Source organism: Tachypleus tridentatus, chromosome 10, assembly GCF_004210375.1.
Source record: "Tachypleus tridentatus isolate NWPU-2018 chromosome 10, ASM421037v1, whole genome shotgun sequence".
NCBI classification, from domain to species: Eukaryota; Metazoa; Arthropoda; class Merostomata; order Xiphosura; family Limulidae; genus Tachypleus; species Tachypleus tridentatus.
The window spans coordinates 77,140,518-77,168,104 of record NC_134834.1 but is presented as its reverse complement, the minus strand read 5'-3'; the positions used below and the strand labels follow the sequence as shown (position 1 = coordinate 77,168,104).

At 30.6% G+C, this 27,587-nt stretch overlaps 1 protein-coding gene across 7 annotated transcripts; it reads right to left on the bottom strand.

Moving 5' to 3' along the window:
• Positions 1-1,777: 1,777 nt before the first annotated feature.
• LOC143229634 (triokinase/FMN cyclase-like) lies at positions 1,778-27,182 on the bottom strand. Of its 7 annotated transcripts, none has more exons than XM_076462230.1 (13): positions 26,858-27,182; positions 25,973-26,077; positions 23,829-24,013; positions 23,595-23,673; positions 21,910-21,999; positions 19,900-19,934; positions 17,972-18,056; positions 16,630-16,719; positions 14,689-14,805; positions 10,981-11,124; positions 6,046-6,180; positions 4,768-5,369; positions 1,778-1,921 (listed from the first exon to the last, which is right to left on the bottom strand). In XM_076462230.1, exons 1-12 carry the CDS (start codon positions 27,081-27,083, stop codon positions 5,065-5,067), a joined length of 1,596 nt encoding a protein of 531 aa, XP_076318345.1. In that variant the 5' UTR covers positions 27,084-27,182; the 3' UTR covers positions 1,778-1,921; positions 4,768-5,064. The 7 variants fall into 7 exon arrangements, with proteins under 7 accessions (XP_076318345.1, XP_076318344.1, XP_076318349.1 ...); XM_076462229.1 differs by having other exon boundaries at positions 25,967-26,077; positions 26,858-27,181; XM_076462234.1 differs by lacking the exon at positions 26,858-27,182 and adding an exon at positions 26,684-26,833 and having other exon boundaries at positions 25,967-26,077.
• Between the last annotated feature and the right edge of the window lie 405 nt (positions 27,183-27,587).

Below are 27,587 nucleotides of genomic sequence, written 5' to 3'. Positions count from 1 at the left end.
TAACAAGATCCAACTGATATCCCACACTCTTCAGCAAGCTCCCTGACAGTCAGACGTCGATTTGCTTGCACCAGGGTGTTGATTTTGTCGACGTGTGGGTCGTCAGTTGACGTGGAAGAACGTCCAGGACGCTCATCATCTTCAATAGACTGTTGACCATCCTTAAAACGTTCATGCTACTTGAAACATGCCGTACGCTTCATAGCAACATCACCGTAAGCCATGTTAAGCATAGCAAAAGTTTCAGTCGCAGATTTTCCAAGTTTAACACAAAATTTCACAGCAAGTCGTTGCTCCTTCAGGTCATTCATTCTGAAATCTGCCAAACGAAAAAATTGCACTTCACTTAAAACCGCGTAGCTAATACACAAATGAAGATATCTGCAATCGGGAAATGGCGTCGTAATCAGCTGATCTGTGATTAGCGACACCAAGCAGATTTCCCTGGAACCAACTGGAGCCACGCAATTCAAACAGTTCGCGTATTTTTTGAACAGACCTCGTATTGCAACTTTCCACACCAAGTGCTCAAATAATTCTATCACATATCAGCATTTACATATCATACACAAATTATTTTGAGATGCACTGCAAAGAAACTTTCAAAACATTTAACTGTTAATAAGAAGGATCCATTTCATACACGTAATAAGTTTTAAACCAGTTTCAGATTCATTTATTTATTTTTGATGACATTAAGTAACTTAGGCCAATAGGGTGTAATGTAAACAAGGCTTAACAGTGTACTTGCAGTGAAATGGTTTGAAATTAAGCCTACTTAATTTCATTGCACAAAAAAACATTATTTCCTATCATACTTGTTACTGTAATATTATAATTAAAATTGAGCATAAAGTGATTAATTGAGCTTTAAAAGAAAAAATCAGGAATGTAACTAATGGAAATTGTTCACCCACACATCTTTTCTTTCAGCAACATAACACCAATCTAACTTTTATCACCTTATTCCTATCTCTGAGGAACTAGAAGTCACATTAACTTATACTGTTGAAAAGAATGAAGTATTTATATCACTAGTCTGATTTCTTAAAGCTGAGATAAAAACATTAGCATCACTTCATGATAATCAAAGTTGAAGAATAGCGATTTATAAAAAAAAATGATAATACTACACTCATATTAAAGTTATAATAACAATTCAATGCTATTTTATTCAAAACTATTATGATTTCTCTGCCCACAGACTAAGTACCATATCATGCTAAAAAAATAAATGAAATTCATAGCCACCTGTGACTGTTCTGAGCTCTCTCAAGTTTATGCAGAATCAAACTCCAAAATTTTCGTAAATTATTATGAATGAAATTAAACAAAAACAACTTTATTAAATACATTTTATTGTGTAGAAGACTGAATACAACATACTTCCTTAAATTTTTTGAATTTAATAATAAAATTTGCCTTATAGGTGGAATGCAATATCAGATGCAAGAGAGTTAACTCACACCTATGTAATTACAACCAATGTGTTATCTTATTAAAGTAAAAAATAAAATTTATAAAAATATATAAAAACATGTTTGCAAGCTTTAGTAGCCAAAATAAAACATCGCAATATTTCATCTTATTTATGATACACATAATAATAAAATTTGAATCTTAAAAATAATGTACTATTTAACAGTTAGATATGCAACTTGATTTGTTGTTTAACAGCTTCATACACAGCCCTCATCCATATTCCCACAGCATGTGCTCCTGGATCTGGAGTGGTCACTCTCTCAGCATTGACATAACTTGCCCTTCCAGCTTTAGCTTTCATTGTTGCAGTGGCAACTGCTGCTTCTTCTGCTGCCTGAGCAGCTCCTTTCAAGGCAGTGAGGCTTCCTTCTACACTGTCATTGCTGTTTTTCTGAAGTTCTTTAAACAAAGCCCTGTGAGCAGCAGCTAAAGCATCAAGCTGAGAAGGAAACAAACTTTTAACAGTTTCTCTTAGTGAGAACTAAATTTTATCATGGTTGAATACTACTACTAACATGTGACAGTCAGATTATTAACAAAAAACAAACCAGATTTAAATTAATTGTGAGATTAATTACTTATTTTATCTAAAAGTTTAGGGAAGAACCAGGTATATAGTTTATTTGATACAAGAAAAATTTGGCAATAAATTTGTTCAAAACTAGCAAATATGGAAAAATGAAGCACCATGAAATGTAATTTACCTGTTGAAAAGTGATGCACCATAACCAGAAACTAATTTGTGTTTAGTGGTAACATGATCTTTTGTATTAAACATTTCAAAGGTTAAAAAAATATAAAGTAATTATGAATAATCCAAAATAATTCATTTATTAGTAATATCAAAGTATTTATTGAAATTTTCACAAAAAGGTACATAACAGTTATCTAATCCCAAACTTTGAAATAAATACTGGGAGGATAGGAAACTAGTCAACACCACTCATCAACAGCTCTTTGGCTACTCTTGCAAAACAAAACAGTGTGATTTGCTTACCACTATTATAATGCACCTACAGTTTTCTATTTATCAGGAATATATTTGTCTTGTTAACAATGACCATTGGTTTCTCAGGGGAGCAATTTCAAAAACCAGACAGGTGGCAGTTTTGTTTAAATATTCATGCAGTAATCCACTCAGAAAGTTAACATAAGATCAATTAAATTTCAGGGTTTTATTTTTTCTCTTCAAGTAACAATGCTTACAGATCCTAAATACTTTTTCAGTTATACAACAAAATAAAAGCTACATCTATAGAAAAAATATCAATAGTTAACTTGTGGTAACACATGAAAATATACTGAAAATTTAATGTTCATATTTTGAGTATAAAGGAAATATTAATGGTTGATTGTAACATAAAACTTTTTGGGATAACATACAACTTATTTGTTTATCTCTGCTATTCCACACACCAAGCTAAATTAATTAAGAAAAAACAAACAACCTTAAAGCCATCCCTTATTATTCATATACTTATTAAGCATTTTCTTAAACAGCCTGGCTTTAGAACATCTGATAGTAACCCATTCTAAGTGTTAACTGCTCTGTTAGAGAAATAAAATGTCTTAGTTGAGTACAACTACTATTCTAGTCCTATTATTCTCACCGTTATATGAAAAAATTAATGCATCAACACAGTTCTCTTTACAACCTGAAACACCTCAATCAGACCCCCCCCCCCTAAATATTCTTATTTCAAGAGAAAACAATTTGAGAGATTTCAGCTTCTCCTTGTATGAAAACCACTCCATCCCAGGAACCATTCTAGTAACCCTTCTTTGATCCCTTTCCAACAATTCAATGTCTTTCCTAAGGTAATAAGCCCAAGAATGAACACAGTATCCAAATGTAACCTAACCAGTGAGTGACCAAAACAACAAAGTTTATAAACTCTTTAGACTTGTATTCCATATTTTTGTAGATATAACCTAAAATCTTATTTGTCCTACCACTAGCAACACCACAACATTTGGATGGCATAAGAGATTGGTTGACGAACACCAAATCCTTTTCATTCATAACACTTAAGATTATTCTAATCCATATTACACTTGTAATTCAAATTACAATAACCCACATGCATTACCTTGCATTTATTATAATTAAATCCGCATTTCATTTATTTGCCAAACTCACTAAATGATCTAAAGCCTTTTGTAAATTAGCAGCATCCTTTTCACAGCGAGCAACACTACTCAAGTAACTTATTGATCATTCTTTCATCTATGTCATTGACGTAAATCAAAACAAGCAAAAGTCCTAAGACTGAGCCCTGAGGTACCTAACTTGTAACAACCCTCTGCTTTCTTCCAACCAGCTGCTCCTGTATCTAATTTACTAACTTATCTCACACATCTGTAGCATTGATTGTTTTTATACACCTTTCATGTGGTACCTTGTCAAATGCTTTCTGAAAGTCCAGATACATCCTATCTACACCCTTATCTTCATCTACATAAGCAGTAATCTTTTCAAAAAAATGTCAAAAGATTTGTAATGAAAGATTTCCTCTTAGTGAAACCACATTGACCATGTAATAAAATTTTAAACTTTGTTAAATGACTTTGGAAAGCATCCTTTAATTACACTTTCCAAAACTTTTTCCAGAACTGATGCAAGGCTAATGGGTCTATAATTACTGGGACAATTTTTTATCACCTCTTTTTAAAAGAAGAGCAACATTAGCTAACTTTCAATCCTTTGGTACCTCTCTCTGTTATTCAAGGACTGAAAAAGATATTATCAAGTGGTTCACATATCCAATCTTTAACCACTTTCAAAACCCTTAGGGAAAATATTATCTGTCTCAGAAGCCTTATCATTCTTTAAACTTCCGACTATTTCGTAACCAGCTCAAAATTAATGCAGTCATAATCACAAATGGTTCACATGCAAACATGTTTGAAAACTAAATGAAAAGAATAAAAAAAGTCTAGCATAGCCATAAAATAAATGCAAAGTTACTAACAAATTTTGATAAACCAAGCTAGTTTCAACACCTAAGAAAGAGTTAACAGTAATAGGTATTACTGTATTTTCATTTTAATATTTCTAAATTATTCAAAAGTCACATTCTCTAACTATTAACCAAATGACTGAGTTATATTAAAACACAGTTAATATCAAAGCAAATAATTTGACAATAATTTACAAGTAGATGTTTAAGCCATTCAATCACAGTGAAAAACTAATAACAATATTCTAACTTATTTCAATCATATTTTATGATTTACTTTATTATTTGTCATTTCTAGCACCAATGAAAGCAATATAACACTTACCATTGTACGATCACCAGGTTCTGCTCCACTATACTTCATTATAGCTTGCATACCAAGTTCTACTGCATAACACCAAGTGTTAGCTGTGCACTGATCAATGAAAGCAATACAACACTTACCATTGTACGATCACCAGGTTCTGCTCCACTATACTTCATTATAGCTTGCATACCAAGTTCTACTGCATAACACCAAGTGTTAGCTGTGCACTGATCAATGAAAGCAATACAACACTTACCATTGTACGATCACCAGGTTCTGCTCCACTATACTTCATTATAGCTTGCATACCAAGTTCTACTGCATAACACCAAGTGTTAGCTGTGCACTGATCAATGAAAGCAATACAACACTTACCATTGTACGATCACCAGGTTCTGCTCCACTATACTTCATTATAGCTTGCATACCAAGTTCTACTGCATAACACCAAGTGTTAGCTGTGCACTGATCAATGAAAGCTTTGGCAGCACCAGTAAAGAACAAGCTATAAATAGCTCCAGATGTTCCCCCCATGCTTCTTTCCACAACACTACCAAGAGTTAGAAGCAACTGAGAAGGATAGGATAATTCAAGACCCTTTTCTAAAAGATCCAATATTGCTAAAAAGAGAAAATTAAAAAAAAATATATATATATTAAATCAAGTACAAAAAGTGTTGTAGGTAGCTCAATAAAATAACATTATTAATTTACTGATATTTAAAAGAAACAGAGGGAATCCCAGTGGCAGCACCAAGGAGGGGGGGGGACTTGAGCACCCCTCCAAATGAGCCAAGCCCCCCCAGCAGCCCCCCAATACTGTTACCTAGATATATTTATAAAATATGGAAAACTTTCTCTTTTACATATATGCACATTTTCATAAACAGATTATTTCTAATTTGTAATAATGAATTATTAATCAGAGTACAAGTTTCCAATGAAAAATGCATTGAAAACAGTTCAAAATAGCACACCTTTCTGAAATTTACCTTGGTATTTATATTATTATTTACCATCTATACTTCATATTGATAGCATTTTGGGAAGCCCCTCCACAGTTTACCTAACTTACATGTGTAAAGGGATAGAATAGAACACATCTATAAGTATATAATTTTAAGCTATTCCTTTCGATAACTTATGCTCAGAACAATTTAATTACGGGTTTATGTCTTAATAGTAATTCAAGCCCAAGTTGTGTAAACAAAAAATACATTAAACAGTCAGCATAGTTAGTACAAGTAACAAATCAAGAAAACTTTTAGTTCTTTAAACATGAAGAAAATTCACAAACCTTGAGCCCCTTTACACAGTGTTGACCCACAGTCACCATCTCCACCTTCTCTATCTAAACAGTTTAGTTGCTTCTCACAAGACACCAATGCTGAGCATGAGAAGCTAACAGCGTGTCTGATTATTGCTTCCCCTTCTGTGGTAAACATAAAACATTCTTATCAATCACTTCTAGATGTACATTGATCTTATAACTTCAATTAAAAAGTTCTAAAGATATAGCCTTAAAACATACTTCAATTGAGTGTGTAAAAATAAATGATGTATACAACACAAGTACAACAGAGCAGGTAATGCACTTTACTGAATTAGAAATTTTAAATCACCTACAGAAATATAGTACAACTGTAATTAAAATCTAAATATTTAAAAATGCAGCTTGACTTTTGATATACTTAGCCAGTTTTATACATTTTTTTTAATTAACGTGTTATATCTTAGTATTTAAGTCATTCCAACAAAAAAGATTGGTTGAAAGCAATGTGGTTTCAGGATATAATTTTTCAGAAAGATATAACTATATGCAGACCTACAAAATCAAGAAATTCATGTTATGAAGTACTTGTATTCACATATTTGAAAAACAAAGTCATTACCAATAAAATCTTGAACTTGATCTAATCTAACAAATGGATTTCAATAATTTCTAGTTGATATAATTTGATGTTTATAAGTGCAATGTTTCTTTGCTCTGGTACAAACATTTGATTTTAAATTGAAAATAAACAATGAACCAGTTGTAGATTGTTTTCAACTGAAAATAAACAATGAACCAGTTGTAGATTGTTTTCAACTGAAAATAAACAATGAACCAGTTGTAGATTGTTTTCAACTGAAAATAAACAATGAACCAGTTGTAGATTGTTTTCAATTTTGAATTAGTACAAGACTAGTATTTTCTTTTAAAAGATGCTGATCTTCAAGAACAGATGATTTCATAGTAATTGTTTAGTACATCAAAATTTATATTTCAAGTCTTTAAAAAGTTGTTACAAAATTTAAGAAAACAGTTAGCATCAGGAAAATCAGTCTGGAACTTTTAACATTTAAAAACTTAAATTCTTTAATTGGTGCAACTGCAATTTTTATGCAAAATGCCTTAATGTTTTAATGAAATGTTTAGAATATTCATACAAATTTAACGAGCAAATTAAAAATTAGTGAAAAGAACACAAGTTAATAATCCATACAAGAACAGAAAATGTATAAATATGGCTGTAATTATAATTTCTGTCAAACCAATGTTATGTTTCGTTTATTTTTTATCACGTATAGAAACACACTGTTCAAATGTCAAATTTCTCCAGACATCATACAGTTAAATATTTTATATTTAATTAATAAAGACATTTCACAAAATATATCTATTTATCCTAATGTGCATGTGGTATCCTTAAATTATGGACTGGAAGCCTAGAGAGGTAAAACTGCTAGTCAACAGCACCTGTAACTTGTATTTTTTTTTTTGAATTTTCTGCAAAACTCTACAAGGGCTACCTGCACTGGCCATTCCTAATTTGACAATTTAAGACTAGAAAGAAGGCAGCTAGTCATATCACTCACTGCAAACTCTTGGGATACCCCTTTTACCAATGAATAGTAGGATTGACAGTCACAGTATAAATACTCCCACAGCTGAGAGAATGAGTATATTTGGCATGACAGAGATTCAAACCTACAATTCTCAGATTATGAGTCATATGCTCTAACCACCTGGTCATGCCAGGCCTACTAACTCTTGGACAACTTTTATGCTACCAAACTGCAGGATTTGAAGATCATTCCTATAATATGCTCATGGTTTGAACATGTATGGTATGTTTTTTTGGCAATAGAAAACAATCCAGGAATTCTCAGATTCATAATGTAAGAGTGCTAACCAACAGGTAATGTTTAGCTTCATTGAACACAAGTCAGAGAAGTCTTAAATGTATTAACATTAGACTTGTATGGATATTTATAACTTAAGTTATAACTTAACATAGTTAATAAACAGCATACAGGCTCACTTAATTGGACCATCTACATACTAAAGAAGAAATGTTGACTATAATTTCAGATTTACTATGTGCATCTACATAAAATGTGGCAAGCTTCTGGTAAAATGTACAAGTCTGTCATACACAAAAATTTAGATGAGTTACAAAGATGTCTGTACATGAGATATGCCTTTGAATTTATAAGATCAGTTTGACTCATACTCTTAATAAGCTGAAGTTCAAAGTAATGTTTGTGTGAAGAATAAAAACAATGAAATACAAATCTACAGTTTTTACAGTATTCCTATATATTGTAACTGGTATTTACTCTCCTTTACCATGAGTTATCACTAAAACAACTATGTAGGGTGAAATAAAGAGTTGATAAATCTGACATCATATACACAATACGTTGAATGGCACTTTACAAAAGGTCATAGTGTGCTCACTTTGACCTCCATCCATATGCATAGGGTTAATCAAAATACAATTGTTATCACACAATAATATACTGCGAGTGAAGAAAAACAATGTTCGTGGAACATGAACACACAAAGTTACAGATAAATTGAGTTTTATTTTTCCATCTTATTCAAATTATTGAAATACAGCACAGACTCAGTTATGAAAATTTAAAATGTGAAGTAAATAGTACACAATGTCATAAATTCAGTGGATCAGTGCCTTGAATGCCATAAACCAAACACAATACAAAACAGTGTCATAATTAACTTAATTCAATTAAGCAGTTCATAATATTGTAACATAAAATTATTTTTTCATTCGAGATCATGTGCCTTTTCAATGCGAATCAAATTGACATATCTGTTGTGTTAAAGTATAAAATCATAATCACTTGTGACACTGTTCCACCTCACTAATGAATAATTGAGTATCATTGGAAATATATAACAAAGCTATTAACCTTGGTATACACTTGCTTTGTAAACTGTTAGCATTCTTACCCGAGTAACTTACTGGAAACTTCAGTGTCAAAAAATTAAATTATTTTTGGCTGATTCACTAATACTTTACAACTACTGTGCAGTAATTTGAAAAAGATGTATTATATACATAACACATTAAGGTTTAAGACAAGGATGGCTAATAGGTAGTAACTGGCATACAAAAATGAATAAAAAGTGTTATACCGATTCAAGTGTGTCATACTTACATATATGTAGGCTAATATTTTATTAATTTCTACAGGTATAATACTACATGCATACAAGTATTATTTATTTATTTGATCCTACTTGATGAAAGTTCTTTAATGTTTGGCCTGTAAATTGTTGACTGAAGAGTAAGTAACACACTACTAAATCTTGTAAAAACATATTCTTATATCTGTTTAATTGTTTCCAGAAACTTTCCTTCGTTATCATGAGGCATCAGCATGCCAATAAAATTTCATTTCTGGGCACCTATTTGCCAGTCTGGGTTTTTATTTTAAGACATGCTATGCCCCAAGTTTATATTGGAAGCTTGCTTAAGAGGAGCTATAATTATTAAGTATAGTAGTACTTAATAGTAGAAATCATAATGAAACAAAATGGAAACCATAAATAAGTCCATTTAAAATCACCTTTAAATTGTCTGATTATCTTTGTAGTAGTGACTGAGCAAAACTAGCTCAGTTTTGATACAATGATTTTCTTGTATCAAAAAGGATAACAGTTTTCTCTCTCTCTCTCTCTCTCTTGTATATATCAAATTAACAATGCACTATTTGGTTCCATAATTACATTTGAAGGTAGGTTAATAAAGATACTGATTTGTAATAAAGCTGAATGAGATATATATACACACCTAATGATTAGTATTGATGGACCACAAAAAATATAGCTAATAAAAAATACAATAAAAATTTAATTTTATAAAGACAAGTAAAATAAAAAAATACATAACTTAGATAGCTATAGTAATATAAGGAAGTTTTAATACTATAAAAAGGTATTGAAAACAGTCAAAAAGTACAAAAACTGAATCAATTAAAAACTTTAAAAAATTTTATATCTAATTTGACTGAGACAAATATAATCCTGTGATTTGCCAAAGTAGGGGTAAAATTGTTTTAAGTTTCAAGTTAAAGTTTTTGTATTCTCAACTTTTTAACTTTGTATAACATTAAACCTTTGTATATTACTTGAAATAGCTAGGATAATAATATACATCAATTCCTACTTTTGTTTATAAAATTTAAAAGTCATTTAATCCACTTCTTCCTATTAGATCAATGCAAGATTTTTATCATGAGTAAAAACAAATAGTCTAGATGCCAAATTTCTCTAATCCTTATGGTTGAAATATTTCTTATTTACTTCATATACACGTTTCTCAAAAACGTGCCCACACTTTCTGAAAATTAAACTTACAGACAATTTTTACTTCAGTAACTGAGTTTCATACATAGTTTATTTCATAAATACGAATTTCCCATAAGCAACAACTGTTATGTGGACAACATTTCCTATGGCTTCTGTCATTTTCCTTTATTCTGAGATTAAGACATAGAATTCAGTTAGAAATCCACCTCGATGTATGACAGAAATTTGAAAAGGAAGAAAAAATTTACTTACAAGTTAATAATAAAGTGAATATTACAACAAATCACATATACAATGATAGCATAACTAACATAATTAGATATACTATGCTTTTAAACAATAAAAGTTAAATAAAATCAAAATGTATGTTACCTCTGTTCTTTTATATTTAATCTACTGACTACTTAAGAAAATCTAATACAAACTGAAATTTTAAATCTCTTTAAAGACCCTAAAGTTAAAACTACAAATGAAACTTATCACAATATCCATGTACCACAAGAAATTGCTTTTCATTCACTTCCTAAATAAGTGTACTACACTTGGAATCTATTCATGCATTCTCAAATAGTATGGAAAGTTACTAAAATTAATTTTTGGACCATAATTAAAGATTTTGAAATGACTTACTCTGACTAATCTTAGGGCATTTTGTTTCTAATTTAGGAACTTCTGAGGCAATTGAGTATGATTTGATAGGCTCTGGAGTAAATCGCTTCTTTGCTCCAGCTGGTAAGTAGCAGTTTGGCCAAGCATATGCTGAAGTAGGTGCATCTGAAGGATGTTTGGAAAAAACGTAATTGAAATTCACAAACACCTCCAATGTTTGCATTTAATAAAGCTAGCAAAACTATTACAAGAAACAATTTTACAGAAAAAAATCCTAAATAAAGTAGCAAAATACAAATATCATCTCATCATTTGCTAATTCTTTTTATCCATGACATTTTATTTGTACTTTCCAAAATAATTGATCACAGGTAATTTCAAGCTCAAACATAAAATATTCTTTGAATGCCACATGATATCAGCTGTTATCCATTTCCACATAGGTCACAGGTCAAAAGCTGTATGTGCTCCAAATCATTGTAACTTATGTGATGTTAGCTAGCAATGGCTGAAAGGTCAATATAATAAATAAGTATATAAATCTATAATGTTGTGACATTTAAGCTATTTTAAACTATACATTTATATTTGAGTTATAATTTATTATCATTCTACATAGTAAAAAAACATAATTTATATTTATTTCCCAATATTTTTCATGGTGATTATAAGATTGGTCAAATTTACCAAACACATACAGAGATTGTGTTTCAATAGTGAAAATAACAAATAAAATAGTTTTTTTTCGCAAAAAGACATCTGTAAATCATCTGGTGGTTATAAATATTTTATACATGAAATTTAAAAATTTTCCAATGCATTAAAGTATCTTGAACCTTGAAATAAAAATTACTCTGCATGTTGGATTGCCCACATTTTGAAAGAAAAATTTTTACAAGAAAATCTTTACACTTAATTCAAAAACCTGATTAGTTGAGTACATAAGCCTTGTAATTATTACTGATAACCTGCAAAATTTTGTAAAAATATGTATACATTATCAAAAATCATAATATAATTACTCTCATAGATACTTTCATGATTACAAGCTAGGTGGATTCCACCCAACCCCTAATGAAGAGTTAATCAACAAACAATGTTCTATTATAGTGTAAATGATAATTGAAATTAATATGTATTCTGTGTTTACTTGTACATTACAGGTACAAAGTTTGTATTCTTAGCACATACCTTGCTTTGTCCACTATTTTATACATAGTAATATTTTTGAGCTGAATTTATTAGCTATCTTTAAAACAATAAAAAATTTGATTATGCATTCTAGATATTGTAAAAATATTTAGACTTATATTAGAGAATATAGAAAAAAAGTTATTCAAACAGTGTTTTACTTCAACAGAACTACTTTTGGATTATACTCTACACAAACACTAAGTAAAAAGTAAAATAAAAATACTACCCACTCATTTTAATAAAAGAATATTTACAATGTGTTACAGTTATAACAGAAAGTGTTCGTACCCTGCGTCAGGAGTAACTTTTTCCTCATAACTAAGATAATGAAAGTATAGTATATTATAAATATTATACTAATACACATCTACATAAATTTTTATGTAAATTGAAGGAAAAATAACTGTTTATAAACAAATAACCAAACATAGAAGAGGCAGAAAGTGTTTGTGCATCTACTTTAATGGTCAGCTGTGCAGCCTTTCAGGTGAATTACTTGGTGCAATCTCTTCTCATAGCCCTCCATGATCTTTTGACAGTACTAGACTGGTATTTTCTTCCATTCTTCTTCACAGAAGGCCTCCAACTCTTGCAAGTGTTTGGGATAACACTGAAGAACCCTGGTCTTCAACTGATGCCAAACGTTTTCAATTGGGTGACATAGGGTGATTGCAATGGCCACTCCAGAATGCTTATATGGTTCCTCTGCAACCAGGATTGCACATATTTCGATGTGTGCTTAGGGACATTTGTCGTGCTGGAAGATCCGATGACACCCAAGCCGCAAGTCCCAAGCATTATTCTTGATACAAGTGCCTAATATATCAACGTACTCTTTTCATTATTCCGTTGACGCAGTGAAGGCTGTCTACACCAGAAGAACTGAAGGAACCCCATAGCATGATTGAGACACCTCCGTGTTTAACTGTACATTTTTTGCTAGCTGAGTTCTAAATTATGAACCCAGTGTCTGGTTCTGAAATGGTATAACGTAGTTTATTTGACAAACTAAACCAGATTTTTTACGGGATTATCAGTTTTTTCTGAACTGTACAAACACTTTCTGCTCCTCCTACTTTTGGTTATTTGTTTATAAACCGTTTGTTTGTCGTTTAATTTACATAAACATTTATGTAGATGTGTGTTAGTATAATATTTAAGATATTATACTTCTACTAGCTTACTCGTGATACTTAAGTTATGAGCAAAAAATCCACTCGTGACACAGTGGTACAAACACCTTCTGTTGTAACTGTATTTGCCATTATAAAACTTAGGTTCTATTCAATTTATTCAAAATTTACAGTGTATTAAAATCCTAACTGGATGAAAAATTCCTTCATATAGTCACATTTTTTCCAATAATTATTGATATTGGGGTAATATTTCACCTTGTTTGACCCCAACTTTGCAGAGTAAATGTTCTGGGTGACAGTTACTGTACTTAATTTTGTCTATAAAAAGTGGCTACTTCTCACATATTTTAAACAAACATATGTATAATGTTACACACACACAAAAAAGCTGTATAACTCGTAACCCACTTGTACAAGTTACCGTCTACAGAGAGCAACAATACGAGTTGTTAGCATGTATGATCCAAGTCAAATGAACAATGAATAGACCTTAGTGATTCCAACCAAACAATTTTATTTCAGAACAATCTGAGATACAGTACAATATATCACCATTTCAAATAATGATCAATAACAGGTCATTTTCAATATTTCAGAAAATGTCCTAGATGCAGACTATTGGTCAAGTTTTGAAACTATATTACACAAAGTTCAAGGTAATTTTGTCACAAGGATACGGTAACTTTCAGAAAAGTATTCAAACATGTGCAAGACTAACTCATTATTTTAAAACTACACCTATATAACCTAAACAATTAATGTAATATTTTAAATTTAGAGGTTTTAAGTCACATGTGACAGCTTCCTTTGTTGGTTTTCCTGTAACAAATTACATCTAACCTTAAGAGTTTAAATTGTATTAACAATTTACTCATTTTGTCACACATTTATTTGATACATTTTGTACTGGTCAGTTTAATAAACTTACATAAAACACAAGACAGATGCAGAATATGAGCTCGATGAATGCATTCTTGCATTTAAACAAATGACAAAACTAGACAGGCATGAATGATCATTAGTGAAGATCAGCCAATAGTTATCTTATTCAAGTAACTTCACATCTTCCTATGATAATTCATAGATGACAACCTAAGAACTAAATTTACAGGAACGTTACTTGGACTTATTAATTTTCCATAGCATGTACTATAAAAGTGCATCCAAACAAGATCATTAACTGTTTAAATATACAGGCCACAAATGAGCTTCTTAGAACTAGAGACCACTAAAAACCATTCACAAAAAATTATTTTAGTATAGTAGTAACTTTCAAGAAATAAGAGTGACTGAAAAAAGTGAACCAATAATAGCAGCAGTGTAAAAAAAAAAAAAAACTATCTTCTGAAAACAGTATATACCAATATGACAATAACTATCAAAATGATTTATTACTTACCTAAACAATTAACAAGAAGTGGAGTTAACTTCAGAATTGTTATAGACACTCCTGCCATCTCTAGGGATGACATCAAGGTTCCAACATAAACACGTTCAACCAGCAACCCCATCAATTCTGTAAACACAAAAAGTGTGGTTAAATTAAAATTATATCAAGTAAAACTGTAATGCTGTTGAATAGATCATTGAATAACAATAAAATAAATACCACATGCAAAGATTAAGCTGTTAACACAAAGCAACATAAACATTCAACAGTACTCTTATGTAATAACCAGACTTACAAAAATTAGTAGTCAGCACCTTAAGAAATTCTTAACATTATCTATCATTCTAAAATTGGCAAGTTCACCAAAATGTTTGCTCTCTAATGTTGGAAAAGAATGTGAGAAACATCTAAAGAACCACATATTTGATCAGCTGTAAATGAATAACATGAGAAAATTTAGGTTCTAAATGTGCTCAAATGTCTTTGAAAAATACTAACAATTAAATATGATGAAGATAGGTAAGAAAGATTGGCAGGTATCTAAAACTTTTAAAGAATTCTTGGTGGTATCAAACCTTGGTTCCATTAAAATTTCAAATCACCAGACCTAGCTCTAAACTTGATGAACACCAGCAGAAACTTTTTACAATTGATTACTTGTTTTTGGTACAAGTTTTCCTTTTTTTTCAATTTATATTTAAATTCTATCTTCAGTCTCCTTAACCAAACACCATAGACTAATTTAATTTGACAATAACTATTACCTACTTTTATTCTTTAAATATACCTTTCACTGGCACAGGGGTATCTTTGCAGACTTACAATGCACTAAGCAACATTGGGCCCAATTAGTACTTGGGAGGGTGACCATGTGGGAATACCGGGTGATGAGATGACAAGGATTCTTGCATTACCCAGAAGCACTAGTTTTTTAATGACCACTACTAAGTAGAATAATTGATTAGTGTAATGCTTTAGCACTTGGCCAAGTAAATTAAATTTAAAATGTTGCAAAACTGAAATGTAAAGTACAAACTAAAACATTTTTTGTGAATGATTACAGGGGTTATAAAATTTGATAAAATGTTTTACAAAAGAGCAGCTAGAAACTAGGAACTACTTAAGATTGAAATAAGTAGTATAACATGAAAATATATTTGTAAAAACAAACTACACAGGATAATTGACGCAAATGCAATTAAAAAATCATATGACTCGTACGAGTAATCCCATATAACAAACTATTAGCTTGTTTCCAACTAGATTAACAGACACAATATAACAGTCAAACAAATATCCAAAATACACAATAGAGTATTTCCTTCTACATATTGCAGAAACTCACAAATTCACTTTTGTTCCTTTGCTCAAGCATTAGTTATTTATAATCTTCTACACAGAGTCAAATACTAATGTCTTCAATGTTTATAACATTTAACACTTTAATGAATATTAAAAATAAAGAATAATAGACAGCTTGGAACAAGTTAAATGATGTAATATCCAAGCTACTCGTGATTTATATAGATATTTGTTTGAACAATAAGGTCTTGTGCACATATGAAATATGCAACTATTCAAGTATGGAACTTCTTGATCCTTATCTTAGGGTAAAGGAAATAATCTAGTAAATGGAGAAGAATGTTTTTCCGATTATACTGTTCCGAGATATTTCCACTGAAAATTAAATTTTATTAGCAAAAATCACATACCAATTATTTTGCGAGATTGATAAAACTAATATTCAATATAGAATCTGAACTGTTACTATTCTCAGTAAATTTCAGAATTAAATATGCAGCTATTTTTTTTAACAAAAATGTTAAGAATAAATAAATGAAGAATGTATTCATATCTGTAAATTGATATTAATACCATCAAGAAATTGCACTAACACTAAATTTCACATTAGAAAATGAAATAAACGTATTGTGGGATACATAAGCTTACCCAGATAACTTATTGTCTCTTTAGCAACTATGTTCATCTCCATCTGAGAAGTCCCTCCTAGATTGTTGATTACAACTGCAACAGAGTCACCTAAAATAAAATATTTCACACAAAGTTTGATGTATATTGTTGTACAACATACAGCCAAGTATAAATATTTAAAAATAAAATTAATTACACTAAATTATTTTTTTCCTAAAAGTTATATTTTTTGGAATGGAAAAGTTTATTACAAGAAACATACTAAACACAATACAACACTAATACACACAAATACAAAACATTAGAAATTATAAATCAACCCACATGCTTTTACCTTATCTACATTAACATTATTTAGTATTAGATTAAATTTCATTAATCATGCTTAAATTAAAAAATGTTGATTCAGTACATTACACATACTATTAATCTGGCAAACATAATACTGATAGCATCATATAATCTAGATATTAAAATGCAATTCACGATTTTTAATGTCCACTGACACTTAGATACAGATGTAAAATATGGTTTTAAATAATCTATACCTGACCAAGATTCGACTTTAAATATATTAGCAGTGAAACTATTATATATGTTATTCTAAACATCTTATTACCATGACCACTAGGAACAAACAATAAACAAGTGTTCAAAACTTACAAACATCCAGGATTAAATAAAGTTTATTTCAGAATTTAGCATAAAGAAATATGGATGCAGAGCCACCTATAAATTTGAAGTGATGATATTAACAAATAGGTCATTCAGAGCTTACTTTAGTAAAGAAAAACTATCTAGAATTATTCATGTTTAGTTTATAATATATACAAACATTCACAAAATGATTATATTTTCAAAAATACAATAAAAATATGCAACACTGAAACACAATCATTTCCTGCATTTTACAATGTTAAAAAAAAATTTACACCCTAAAACAAATAAGCAAGTACTTTCTCTCAACAATAGGGGCATATACAAATCAATTCACTTTACTTGTTGATTCATTCGTGCTAATGTCAAATTTATTACATGTACAATCAAACATATGTATCCTTCTAACTGTTACAATTTATGGAAAGGATCCTTGCTTTATCATATGAAAAAGCCTATGAAACTTTTTCCTTTTTTAAATCAAGTAGTAGTATGTGGAATGATTCATTTATGGAAAGGTTAACGAGTTTTTATTTGAAAAATCTCTGGAATGCCATTTTTAATCTAAAAAATGTTTGTTTTACTTTTGTTACTTTTATATTTCTTTCCCTGCATTTTATAAATGACCTTTAGAATAAACACATACAAATTTCAACATTTTTTTTTTATAAAATAAATGTAGGTACTAACAACTATTTCAAACCTTTTTTTACATTTAGTCTTGATGCCGATTCTGGATTAGTCATGTGATCCACCATCTTTTTCACAATGTCCTGTGCTGGCATTACCTAATGTATTATAAAAATTATAATTAGACCCCTGAACTGAACCTGTTGCAAAACACTAATAACAATAATAATAAACTTAACAGACTTATTTGCCCATTTAAATTAAACACTTGCAGTTACACAAAATCAACAACATGGTTTATATCAAACATAGCAGCAGGAGAAGAAATGTGTATAGCTGTCTATTTGTAACTTCTGCTAATTAGTTTAATTATAACTTACTGAAAACAAAAACAAGAAAAATGAAAGATTATAGCCAGAGTTAATTTATAGAAACAAGTTACTTTGTCAAAAAGATTCATTATATCATCATAGTATTCTTACTGAAAATTGTCTCAAATAAAAAAGAAAAAACATTATGTAACAAATATACAGATGTAATATCATCTTACATCATGAATAAACATTCCAGTTTGGTTTGATTTTTGTGCAAAGCTGCACACTGTTCCTAATTTAGCAGTGTAAGGCTAAAGAAAAGGCAGCTAGTCAACACCACCCATAACCAGCCTTTGGCTACTCTTTTATTAACGAATAGTTACATTATGATGCTCGCATGGCTGAAAGGACGAGCGTGTTTGGTGTGATGGGGATTCGAACCTGCGACCCTCAGATTACAAGATAGATGAGCACCTTAACCACCTGACCATGCTGGGTCAAAACAATTTTAGTGTAATGTTTCATTATGTTTTTGTAGTTGTTTTGAATTAAGCACAAAGCTACAAAATGAACTATCTATTCTCTACCCACCACAGGTATCAAAACCTGATTTCTTGTAAGTCTGCAGATATACTGCTTTGCCACTGGAAGTCTAAATGTTCTGTTGCTTTTAAACAGCTTCCAGTGAAAGTTAACCTATGACAAATTATGCCTGGCATTAACACCTCCATACACAAATTATAACAGGATTTGTTACTTAACATTTTATTAACATTTACACCTGGGTTTGAGGCCTAGAAATTTTAGAGAAAAATAATAACAAAGGCATACACATGAACAATAAATATGAATAAAATCTAAAAGTCACCTATTATTTTATTGTTAATAGCAGCATGGAAATTGCTAGAGTTAAAATAAATATGTATATAGCAAGAGGTAGCTTCAATCCATATGAATGTACAGGCTCTTGGACAGATTGCTACTGAACATTTTGCTATCAATTATCTAACTTCCAGTATTCTTGTTAGGAGAGTATTTTGCTACCAGGTCATTTTCCACCTATGCTATATAAATGACTCATTACAGCTTTACACCTGTTCAAAGCTTATGACTCAATAAATAAACCAATTTTTTTTTTCAGAGAATTGCTCACAGTCCAATCATTTTTAAAAGTTCAAATCTTTCATCATTTTAAAATGTTTTACAGCATAAGAGCCTTTTGTAACTTTGAAGGAATGTTTCTTTAATAAACTAATATTTAGTAATATTTTACTGATTGAAATGGTTGTCCAATGAATTAATACTGATGAAACATTATTTTATGATCTTAAATAAGATATGCAAGGGAAGTTATCACAAAATTTTCAGGCAGCAAAATACCCTAATAACAAAAAGACTGGTAGTGAACTGTCTAGCCATCTAATAAGACAGTTTGGAGATACTGATTTTTAATTTTATGACCCAATACTTTTAAAACAGTTTTGTGGAGCACAAGTTTGGATTGTTGAATTAAATAACTAAAACAACTGCTATTGTTTTAAAACATTTAAATAACATGTTTTAAACTCTTAAAGTAGCTTGTATATAAAAGTGAAATTATACACAGGTGTAATATTCTGACAAGAATATTGTGTAATATATTTCTATTGTTTTGGGACAGTCTTTTCAAACATAGAAGTCTAATTACCTTTAGTCTCATTACACCTGCTTCTCCATGGACTCCTGTTTAAAATAGTAACACAGAAGAAGCATGCTCCTTTACATATAACTCAAACATGCATGTATAAATCTTTCCAATACTTTTAAACTGCCTAATTAAAATCATACATAACAGATGCATGCTATCAACAATACTAAACAGCCATTTTGCTAATAAAGCAACAAAAAAACCTATTGAAGTATTTTAAATATTTAAACATTTTTTCAACCCCTCTAATTTTCCTGCACTTTTGCTTACCTGTATATCCTTATGTTAGATAAATAAAACTACTTAGCACCAGAATTAGTTGACACAGTGCACAAAACTCAAATTTTCAAGTATAGTAATCATTACCATTTAATTCTTTTGCAATGGACCATCGGTCAAAGGTTATATCATTGTGTCTGTCAACTTGCATTCAAAATTTTATATGATTTATGTCAATTAGATTCAAATTGTAGATTATAATTCAAACTTTAATATTATGTAAGAGTTAATTTATATATTCAAAAGTAGATATTAAAAGAACACACCTACATACAGATTTTAGTGAGTCACATGGTGTGTTAAACCCAGCACTGTTTAAAATTAGATGTTTGTGATGTCAAAATACTAAGTCTATAGTTTCATATAAATTATGAACTCAAATTACAAATACTAACAAGCTAGAATGTGTGTGTGTGTGAATAACCATGAATAAACAATTGACAGCTTTTTATTCTAAATAGTGCTAATCTATATGCATAGTAATTGAAATTTCACTAACAAAATAATAATCCAAGACTAAAGATCAGTTGTATATTACAAGAAGGTCATTATAACAAAATATAATATGTAGCATTATGAGAGTTAAGTTACTTAGACTAAACATTCATATTTAAGTTATAATATGTAATCATTCTAACACAAAAGAAAGCAATTTTATATATTTCCCCTTTTTTTTTTTCTTTTATGATGGTTATGAGGTTAGTTAAGTGGCAGACCCTGCACAAGGTTTAGAAAATAAAGTATCAGTGAAAATAAATACTTGAAATAATAATCAGTGATGTCAAGAAAACACACTTGTAGAAAATTATATATATGTAAAAACAGCTTGTTTGGGTTGAAAAAATATTTTACGTAGAGGAACAAACAATGTTAACCTTCTTTGGTCATTGTCAGGTCACAAAGAAAGAAAGAGGTAACTGACCAGAAGCTGATCACATGTTTGAAAGGAGTTTTGTAACAGTGTCAGAATGAAAAAGGCATACTTATATGTTTGAATATATAATTTTATATTATTTACTTTATTATTATTTATTATATTATTTTTAACATAGGAATAAAGGTGTTCCTTTTATCAGTCACCATCAGAAGAAGGTAGAAACGTTGTTAGCTCCTCTACGTAAAATATTTTCCCAACCAAAACAAGCCGTTTTTACATATATAAATACTTGAAATATATTTAGGAAGTTTTAGAGATTACATAAATAATATCTTAAATTCTGTGAAGAAAGAATAGTTTTTAATCATAAAATAAAATAACCTTGCACTCAGACTAATAATGAAACAGTCAATATTTCCACAAACAAATCTTTAGTAAAAATATTTCATTAGAAACCTAATTTCTTGTGTTCAAAAAGTTTAATCTTTTCTGAAGTTACTCATACAAAAGCTTTCAAATTCTCCACAAACATGTTACCCATATGTAAAACTAATATTTTACTTTTAACCAAAACTTGTAAAAAAGATTTTTATTCTATGGATTTTCTAAACATAATCCTATAAAAAAAAGGTATCAAGATGTTTTAATCTTTCCTTAAGTTTAGGTTTTTACCATAATGAAATCTAATTTCATAAAGTTTAATAGCCATTTTCTACAACATATTTAAAGGGATATTAAATTTTCAAGTAGCAGAGATATTGAAAAAGAAAGGATCTTCTAATAACTGACAACACATGGCTTATCCATTCCAAGCATTCAAACTGACAGAAATGAACTGAATATAAACACCTTACCAAGGCCCAATTCCATCTCATCAGATCCCAGACTAAAAGATGAATCACTTCCTGGGATGCTGCAGGGTGTAAGGCTGATTCCAATAGTTCCTTTGTAATAACAATACACAAAAATAATGCCAAACGTAAAATAATATTTAGCTTATGTTAAACATTTCTGAAAAACATATTCTTAATAAACAGGTAGATACATAAGACTGCAATAAATTTATTTATATAGCAAGAGTAAATTTTAGATACTTTAAGTGAGTGAGAATATTCAATTAATACATCAGTAAGAAAGAAAGTATATTTGGAAACCTAGTAACTAACAAGTGATTGTTCTTTCAAGATACCATGTACAAATTTAGTCCATATTTTGGAAACTGAGAAAAAACATTACAGCTCTCTTGATTCAGTGTAGTCTGTGCTATGCACCTCCAATTTCTCCTTTAACATACAAACTCTTCAAACAAATTGTTCAGCTCCATTGCTAACTTCTCTAAATATGCATGTCAGCCCTAATTTCCCAAATAAAACCCATTCTTTGCACCTATCAAACTGTGAGTGCTTAACAGGTACACTACTCTTAACCACTGTAGCCTAGAAACAAATAATTGACACTAAATCAAGTAGCCTATTAACAACACTGTAAAGCCTAATAAATAAGTTGTACTATTTTATAACTACCTTATCCTATCAGAAAACTGGTTTGTCTTTAAATGGAAAGATGACAATTTATTTAGCTTATTTCTTTATTAATACAATTTATCTTGTTTTATAAAACTCGCTAACATCAGTGCCATGAACATGATACACAAGTTTCTAATAGCACATACTAAACCCTAAGTTAAATAACACAGAAATATAAAATTCTCAGCAGATATCAAATGGCAATAAAAACAATGATTTTGTAAGACATACATTTTTTTTTAATTTGTACTTCGTCAATACTAGAAGTAGTAATTACTTAAAATTTACCAATTATCTAATATTAAGCCTTAATGTCATAACTTTGGGCTTAGCTGTACCTGAAGCAATGCAACCTATAGGTCTTATCCAAAGCAAAATAACAAAAATGCACTAAAATAGCTTCACTATAAAAATATTGAAATTTGTCATCAGAAGAATACTGTAACTTACATAGATAATAACTTCTTTGTTCTGCATTCAAATCTTTCCTTCTCTACACAGTTCCCTCTACCAGTTAACATCCAGTAGAAGCTACCATCTCATATTTAATAATAAGTGTGCACATTTATTTGAGATTTAATAAAATTGTCTTGAGCATTACTTTGTGTCCAGTCTCTTTCATTCCTAAACTCAGTTATTTAGAGGTTCAGCACTACTTCAGGATAAATCTGTTGAGCCTCCTGTAAACCAGACCTATCTTACTGAATTATCTTTAAAGCAGAGTTTACTATACTGCCACTGGCAAAGTTTAACCAATGAGTTAAAACACTGAAAGAAGATTTTTCTGAGGAAATGGTGAATAAAAGACAGGTGTAAAAAGCTATTTCTACACACACTAATTTGATTCAATACTCATAATACATTAATTTGTAAGATTCTAAAGAAAAACTCCACAGTCAAGTATGAATGATTCAAATCACTTTTTTTTTTTCTTAGATGTACATAGTTTAATTTTTGCTTCAAGCAAAAATAATTAGAAAACAGATACTAAGGTAGAAATAATTATTCCTTGCCTGAATTTTCAGAGGCATGCTTCACTATTTCATAGATCTCTTTCAAAGACTTTCCTGCTTCTGCTAGAGCACCTGCAATCTATAATGTAACACCCATATACAAGCTATTTAGTAAAATATCTACAATTTGAGTTCCACATTATGGCACAAAACTAGTTACTATCACTGTACACTTAATATAAAATAACTATAATATCCATAACAATATATCTCAGTTGTTCTACTGAGCATCACCTTAAACATGAGAACGGTGCCACACAGTCCACGTCTACCAGCACTTTTATCACTGCTCTGTAAAGCACAATCTTCACCAACAACAATCATCTCTACATTCAAACCTTCCAACTTAGCTTTCTCCACGGCTGATCCAAAGTTAAGTCGATCTCCAGTGTAATTAGCTGCAATAATTAGTGTTCCGGCTGAAATTAAAAAGACATCTGCTTGATGAAGTGCAAATACAGTTTTGCTCCAAATACTGATAATTTAACTTTTAAGAGAACGACCCACAAAAAAACACAAGTTGTTTTATAGGGTCCGAGGTAAACTTACATCAACTAACTTACTTTTCAGAAACAAATGCTCATTTGTTTGGTGAAGTCACACAGCTATCTGCTGCATGGAATTGAACAGCAGGTTTTAACCTTCTAAGTCCATAGACTTACTGCTATCCTACCAGAGGATGGCAAGTTAGTATTTACGTGACTAATTCTTATGTTGTTGTTTTCATGGCTGTAATGTTGCATATTATGCATAAAAGCTAAGAGCAAGTGTTCATCAGTGGTAGTTCAAATGATATCTTGAAGTTATTGAATCTCCTACATTTGAATGAGAATGACCAGTTATGTCAGTAATGCTTGTTATTCTGGATACATACAGTTTCCTTCAAAGTAAGAAACTTTGAATTTTATCATTCTAAAACATGATCCAGCAAGGCAATCACCTTAAAAGAAAAAATGCATTAAAACCAACACTATCATTCCATTAATGCAAGTACGTACACTGGGTTCATGTTAATTGTGTTACTATATATACATTGTTCATTTATTATTTCATTCTGTGTCTAATCCCTTATTTCATTTATTCTCACAACTAATTTACTCAGGCAACTGTCAAGTCTGAGATTAAGTAGGGTGGTTTGAATATACCATACAAATTTATGCCAGCTACATTACCTACTGTACCCCAACCCAAGCTCTGGTTGGAACATAAGAGAGAATGTAAATGCTTGATGGACAATATCCACCAACAGGAGCTATCTCTCCAGAAGATAAGACAGCAGACACTGAACAGTGGAGTAAATATGTTAAGGTGGAGTAGTGAGCCTTCCCAAACTGCTGAAACAATCACAGATCCCAAAGAAGCCCAAGGGGATTGTGCAAAGCAAATAGATGAATTGCCGAGTACACCTCCTTATTCTACTACCCAGCTTCTGGGTACTCTTCACCAGAATGACGGGTTCCCTAAAAGTGCCTAAAATGTTATTTCACCCAGCTGATGGCTAGAGGCCAGAACAAAAAGGGCTTGGCTTTAACCATAGTACAACAAAGAAAGATTTAGACCATTTTCTGAAGCAATTCAGGCAACAAACTGCTTGGAATGGCTGTGCTTCAGAACAGGCAGTGTAACACTTTGTTCTCAGAATGATTAATCACCCTACATGGCAAAGCTTACCATGTAGGGAGGCAGTTTCTGTTGTGGTATATAGCAGTAACTTAATACCAGTCACAAAGGAGGAACCCTGCATCAGTAACGACAATGACTTTTCTTCAGAAGGACTATCCTAACAAAGCACTCTTTCACAAGTCAACCAACTTCCCACACATCCAGGAGTTGCAATATAATAATACTGGTATTCAGTGTATAGACAAAGCTGTCCCAGTTCTCCTATACTTTATATACTGCAACCTAAGCTACATACTCTTAAGATGTTGTTCTAGAAGAAAGGAGCAAAGCATCTGCTTTTCCTGTAAAACATTATAGGACTTAATTATAACCTTATTTATAAACTAACTCAAGCTTTCCAATAGAAAAGTTTATACAAGGATAATGTTACCTTTTTTTTTTTTTTTTTTTTAATTAAACCAAGATGAATGATCTTCAGTACTTGTTGGAGTTATAGCAGTTAAGAGAAATTCTACCCCTTATCAATAACACTACACAAAGGAAAAATAAAGGAACATGTGCAAGATTTTTACAGTTGTAAACATTGTAATATTATTTTGCTTGTGTTCTCATGAATTTTTTTAATAGTAATAAACATTTACATTGAACCAAGACCTATGATTCTTAATTTTAAAGTTTAGTAATTTTTCATCATATCGCAACAGAAACTATAAAATATTATATATATAAAAAATGGTAAAATATATTACATTTACTTCTTGAACCTACAGCACTAAGTGCCATCAGTATAGCTTCAGAAGAGGGTGAAGTGAAAACTTCTCCAGGTACAACTGCTGTGAGCATACCAGGTCCCACAAACCCTAAATCAAAAAACTACATTGAAAATATATCTACAAAGAATTTTAAAACATACATACAAAAAAAAACCAAGATCTAGCAAAAAAAAACTTCCAGTTTAAAGATAAATGCTTGCATAAATGTTGAAGCAACTTTACACAACTTAACATCATTTAAATCATAGCTAAAGCATAAAAATAACCATTTTATAAAAGAACATTAAGAAACTTTCCATGCATATTGTATTTCTTAGTAAAAACGAGATTATGGTTTATTTTTTGAATACTTTAGTTTAATAAAGAATGTATCACATTTTCACACAAAACTGTAAAACAGTTTATAAAGTATAGTAGAAAAGCAGATACCCAGTGTAAATATTAGGTAGGGAAATTAACTTACAATCTAATCTTACTTGTAAAGCTACTTTTGTTCATTCCACATTGTTCACGAGTGGTTTCTTCAACTGCCGATAAGTATTCTAAAATCTGATATATGGCTCAAATACTTGCAACAAGGAATTAATACTACAGAATATGTAATCAGACAATATGAAACAAAGCTAATGCTTCTAGGTAGACATAGAGAGCAGTTTAAGTTACTTAATATTATTGAAAATATACTTCACTTACTTTTATTTCCAAAGTAACATGAAGCTATTTACATTTAATCTACTTACATCCCTGTGATAGTTATGCGTGCTTAGGGAACATTAAAGAAACTCCTTATAAAAGTTATGCTTCTTTTTTTTCTAAGAAAAAATATATTCATCACTAATATTGAAAACAACAACTCTTCACACTTGCCACAGTTGAAAGGTTCATGTCCCGAACCGCCACCGCTCACCAAGGTTACCTTTCCAGACTCCCTGTATTCTTCAAAGTCATGGCGAATAACAACACGACCTCCAGTGGTACTACTATTATTAATCAGACGGAGCCCTGGATGAATGGCAGTTATCCCCAATAAATTATCATACACACAATTATTGGGAGAATTTATAAGTTTCTTAAATCGCCCCTCGCTACTCATTTTTTTGCTGGTATATCTCCACCTAATTGGCAAATTTACTTTACACACCACTACAGCAACAAGTTACCTTATCACTTTTGTCGTGAAATTTCTTCTTCCAAAGGCCCTCTGTAATTTGACAAATAAAATTCGAACATTGTTCAAAGTATACTGATCATATGACCAAACTGTGACCACATGGACCAATATTTTTTATTTAAATTAGACGCAGGACTTTATTTTTTCTAATGAATATATTATTTTATTTTTGTCTGTTTGTACTTAAGAGCACAGCTACATAATGGGCTATTTGTTCTCTGCCCACCACAAGTGTCAAAACCCGATTTCTTGTGTTATAAGTCCACAGAAATGATTTTGTGTCATTAGTGGAGGGTATTATTTCATATTGTGGTGTTTTAAATCATGTGATTGAACAAATAACTCATGGATAACAGCGTAAGTTGCAACAACATAAGACAACACACAACAAACACTGTCGTTCAGACATTGTATTTCCAAATTTAT